At 54.2% G+C, this 5,057-nt stretch overlaps 1 protein-coding gene across 1 annotated transcript in view; it reads right to left on the bottom strand.

Moving 5' to 3' along the window:
• Positions 1 to 1,960: 1,960 nt before the first annotated feature.
• Positions 1,961 to 5,057, bottom strand: part of ZBTB22 (zinc finger and BTB domain containing 22) — a 4,939-nt gene continuing 1,842 nt past the window's right edge. The window contains 1 exon segment of the mRNA XM_015417431.1: positions 1,961 to 2,155. Within this exon segment, the coding sequence (XP_015272917.1) occupies positions 1,961 to 2,155 (195 nt within the window).

Below are 5,057 nucleotides of genomic sequence, written 5' to 3'. Positions count from 1 at the left end.
TCCAGATGCGCACACACACGCAATGCGCAAGGGAAGCTGAGGTCATTTGCAGGAGGTGCAACTCATCCATAAGAACGTGAGAGAAGCCAGTGTTGGGTCAGGCCAATGGCCCCTCCAGTCCAACACTCTCTTTGTCACACAGGGGGCAGAAACACCAGGTGCCCTTAGGAGGTCCAGCAGTGAGGCCAGGACACCAGAAGCCCCTCCCACTGTTGCCCCCCCTTCCCAAGCACCCGGAATACAGAGCATCCCTTGCCCCGGACATAAGAGACCATAAGAGAAGCCAATGTTGGGTCAGGCCAAAGGCCCATCCAGTCCAACACTCTGTGTCACACAGTGGCCAGAAATACCAGGTGCCATCAGGAGGTCCAGCAGTGGGGCCAGGAGGACACCAGAAGCCCCTCCCACTGTTGCCCTCCCGGAAGTACCAAGAATACAGAGCCTCCCTTGCCCCAGACCGAGAGTTCCTATCCACACCTTGCGGCTAAGAGCCACAAAAAGCACGCAGCCTCCACACTGGCCACTGACCAATCGTGGGAGTTGCACCCCTAGAGGTTGGACCTCCTGGCTCACAGAGTCCCCTCCCCACAGATCCCCCCTCTGCCCCCACCCCCATCCTTCTCCCCACTGGGTGATCTGTGGCAGGCAGGACTCCACGGGCTCGGAAGTGGGCGACTCACAGGGGCAAAACAACAGAGGGAATCGGAGCAGGTGGGCTGATTCTCCCAGAGGCCAACCCTGGCTCTTGGGTGGACGGGTAGGCCACACAGGCAAGGAGTGCCTTTCCCCTCCCACACCCCCTTGGGGGGGCTTTGTGGACCGGGGGGGGGTGTCTCTCTCCCAAGCAGAATGGCCTCTCAGCCAGTCCAGCATGGCCTGTTGCCCCTCCGCTCCCACAGCCTGAGGACGGCCTGAGGACGGCCTGCAACCGGGCCTGCCCGATGTCCCGGTTCCAGCGCCACGTGGTCCGAGGGAACGGGCGATACCTCGCCCGAAAGACCTCATCGAAGCCACCTTTGATGGGAACCCAGAGGAACTCTCCTACTTCATGGTTTGAGTGATGAAGTTTGTGGAAAGGTCGGGGCACCTGTTCCCAGACGACAGCAGCCGAGTAGATGTAGGTGGCGGTTCGGCTCCGGGGCCCTGCAGCGGCTTGGTATGTGAGGCTACACAATGCCCAGGGTCCGGAACTAATGAATCTGGACGCTTTTATGTGGGCGTCGCGAGCCCAGTTCGAAGACCGGAACGCCGGGCCCAAGGCGAGGGCGTTCCTGCAAACCCTGAAGCAAGGTAGGCGATCGGTGAGGGAATACTCCTCTGAGTTTAAGCTACACGCGGCCAAAGTGCAAACCTGGCCTGATCCTGTGTTGGCGGAACTGTGATTTGGGTGGTAGTAGATCTATTTTCTAAGCAAGCGCATTTAATTCCGTTCGCTTCACTACCCACGGCTAAAACACTGGCAAACGCGTTTCTCCTGCACGTGGGGAGGTTACACATGCTCCCCACCAAGGTGGTCTCCGACCGGGGGACCCAGTTCGTCTCCCGGTTCTGGGGGAAAGATTTAGTGCTGAGTCCAGAGCTCTTTTTACTGAATATTACACCTGACGGGCTGAAATTCAATGAGAAGTGTATCGTTGTATATGTTATCACAATGTCTAGGATTTCTATTGCTAAAAATTGGAAATCTGATAAATTGCCGAGCAAGGATGACCTGACCAATATTCTCTATGATGTAATTGAGATGGACAAGCTCAATATGTTTTTGGCAGGTAAAACTGAAGAACAATTTAACTTGAAATGGCAAAAAGCCATAAAATGGTACGAAGAAAGAGTTTGACTTAACCCCCCACCCTAATGTATGAAATTGCAATGTGATCATATGTAAAGTTGAAAACTTAAAATCAAATCATTAAAAAAAAAAAAAAAAAAAAAAAAAAAAAGGGTTTAAGTGAACCAGGATCTAGATACTTGACTCTTTGGGCAGCAAGTCCATGTTGGTGACAGAGGTCACAATGGAAACGAGGCAGTCCGAGGTAGTGCCGTTTACCGATTTGCGGATCTGAGAAACCCGTTCCTCCACGCAACCGGCCGAGAGGCGCGCCTCGGCATCGTGGTCCCAGCACTCTTCAACAGTGATGCAAAGCTGCGCCAGACCCTGGACGGGAGAGGAGGAAACAAGAGGGCTTAGTGTCCTCCCAGAACCCATTTCTCTCCCTTCTCCGCCCTCGTTGCCACTGCCTACCAAGAACTCCTCGACGGGGATGTCCCCGTTTAAGGCGCTGTATGGTTATGACAGCCCGCCTGTCCCATTTCTGGAAGGGGATACGGACATGGGGCCGGGGGATGCTGCTCAATGGTGTAAGCAATTGCGGGACTCTTGGCCTCTCCTGTGTAAGACTTTGACAGCTTCCAAAGAAGCGTACAAAGCGCAGGCTGATAAGAGAAGGGTGGAGGGTTGGGCTCTACAGCCTGGTGACTCTGTGTATGTCTCTACTAAAAATATCAAGATGTTACGGCCAAGTCGGAAATTGGGATGGAAATACATTGGGCCATTTAAGGTTAAAAAGATCATCAACGATGTTGCAGTTGACATGCACTTGCCAAAAAATTTGAGAAAATTGCATTCTGTATTTCATTTCAGCCTCATGAAGAGAGATTCGAATTCCTGTCCCTGGCGTCCATCGAAACCGATGCCCCCTCCTATCATGATTGAGGGCGAGGATCATTACGAATTATCACAGATTCTGGACTCTAAGATCAAAAGGGGAAAATTGCTGTATTTGGTTGAGTGGGTGGATTTCGGACCCCAGCACCTCAAATGGGTGGAAGTAGAGGATATTCGGGCCCCTAGACTGTTGCGACGGTTCCATCAGGAGTTCCTGGACAAACCGGGAGACCTCCCGGAATGGTCGGGAGAAGCTGATCTTTGAGAGGGCTACACCGCCACGGGGGTTGGGGAGCTCGGTCTGTGTCTGGTTAATTGCTACTGCATTCCTTTCTGTGCTTTTTCTGCTTTGCGCTGAAATGCTTATCTATACAGATGTGCAGGAGGGAGTTGTATTGTCTGGGTTTCTCCTAGGTGCCGTGGGAGAGTGTGGGTTCTCAGCTTTAGCTACCTAACGGTCTCCAAGCTTTATCCCACACGCGGGAGGGTGCCTAATTGGCCAGGGCTATGGGGGGGCGCATACGAATACCCTATATCCTATTATGCCCATGGGGCCACCGCCATTCTTAACAGTGCTCATGTTACTGCATCTATAGCTCTGCAATAAAAGTATGACCATTCCTGAATGAGTGTACTTCATTGTTGGTTGTGGGTTCTGACAGCCGGGCAGCACACAGAACCCTTGCTCACTCCCCAGGGCCCCCATCCCCACTCCTTTAACCCCCCCAACAGCCCAATCCAGGCCACCCTCTTGACCCCACAAGCCCCAGACCCTCCAGCCTCCCGCCTCATACAGCGGCCAGCGAGTCCCTCTGGAGGGCCCAACAACAGGGCAGAGAGGCCGAGGCCTTCCCCTACTGCCGACTCCTGGCTCCGGGATGCAGAGGTTGACTGCCTCTGAACGGGGAGGTTCCCCTCAGTCACCAACGCCTAGTAGCCATTCATAGGCCTCTCCTCCACGAATCTATCCAATCCCCTTTTCAGGCCGTTTATTCCTGCGGCCAGCACTCCAGTCCATGGCAGTCAAATCCCACATTCCAGCCACTCTGTATAAAGTGGTATTTCCTTTTGCCCTGAGCCTACTGCCCATCAGCTTCATGCCCTCGAAGTCTAGTCTTTTGGGAGAGGGAGAAAAAGTTATCTTTGTCAACTCCCCCCACCCCCACCCCCAGGCATCTTGCCAGACTCTTCCACCTTTCCTCCTCTCTTTGCCAGACTCTTCCACCTTTCCTCCTCTCTTTGCCAGACTCTTCCACCTTTCCTCCTCTCTTTGCCAGACTCTTCCACCTTTCCTCCTCTCTTTGCCAGACTCTTCCACCTTTCCTCCTCTCTTTGCCAGACTCTTCCACCTTTCCTCCTCTCTTTGCCAGACTCTTCCACCTTTCCTCCTCTCTTTGCCAGACTCTTCTTTCCTCCTCTCTTTGCCAGACTCTTCCACCTTTCCTCCTAGGGGAGGGGCTCCAACCCCACTGGAAGCTACTTCTTGCTCACTCCCAATTTTCAGGAGTTTTGGGGGTCATCGGCAGAAGAACGCCCCCCCCATTCACGAGAACTGCCAATTCACGAGAACTGCCCCAGATCAACGGTCCCTCGAAGCTGTGGAGTCGTGTGAGCAAAAATCCTATTTTGTGAGCTGCTGGCATTTAAGTTGTGAGCGAGCGATTGGGCTGCTGCGTCAAATTAGTTTGCTCTTCTGGAGCCACATCCCTTCCTGAGCTCAGACAAAAAGGTGCGAGCCGGAGGCTCGAAAACTGTGACTCTAGCTCACACTACCCCAGCTTAGAGGGAACAATGCTCCAGATCCATCCTCAGCCGGGGAACCCACAGAAAGATACCAGCGCAGGGCAGGGGTGTCAAACAGATCAATAAATATTTATAGATAATCACTTCTTTAAAAAAGCCCAAACCAGATTTGGTTACAAAAAAACTCAATGGCGCTACAGAGAGGAGGAAACAGAACGGCGAGGCAGAGGTGGGGGTGGGGTCTGTGTGTCTGGGGGGGGTCTTCCACAGAGGCAGGAGGCACAAACGCAGAAACGGCCGGACTCCGGTACGACCGGCAAACTTGGCGGGGGGGGGGGTCCAAGGTCACACAGGCACATACACACACACACGTGTACAAGGGGGAAGGGGGGGACGACAACAGGAGGGCAGCTGCTACGTGATGGGACCCTAACCCACCTGGGCAGCACGTGGAAGGGAGGGGGCGTTTCGTGACGGCAGCCCCCTCCCCAAACAGATACAGACACCAAGTAACAATGGGAAGGGGGTCGGAGCACCGTGGCCAGTCCCGGCTCCAGCCGATGGGTCAGGGGTCTTCGGGACGAGTCCCAGTGCACGACGCAAGAGGTCCGCGCCCCCCACAGGGCCTGCCATGTAGCGGAAGGGGGCA

This window comes from Gekko japonicus, unplaced genomic scaffold (genome assembly GCF_001447785.1).
Source record: "Gekko japonicus isolate JY-2015 unplaced genomic scaffold, Gekko_japonicus_V1.1 scaffold2685, whole genome shotgun sequence".
Lineage (NCBI taxonomy): Eukaryota > Metazoa > Chordata > Lepidosauria > Squamata > Gekkonidae > Gekko > Gekko japonicus.
The sequence above is the reverse complement of the archived record's forward strand: the minus strand, read 5'-3'. Positions and strand labels throughout refer to the sequence as shown.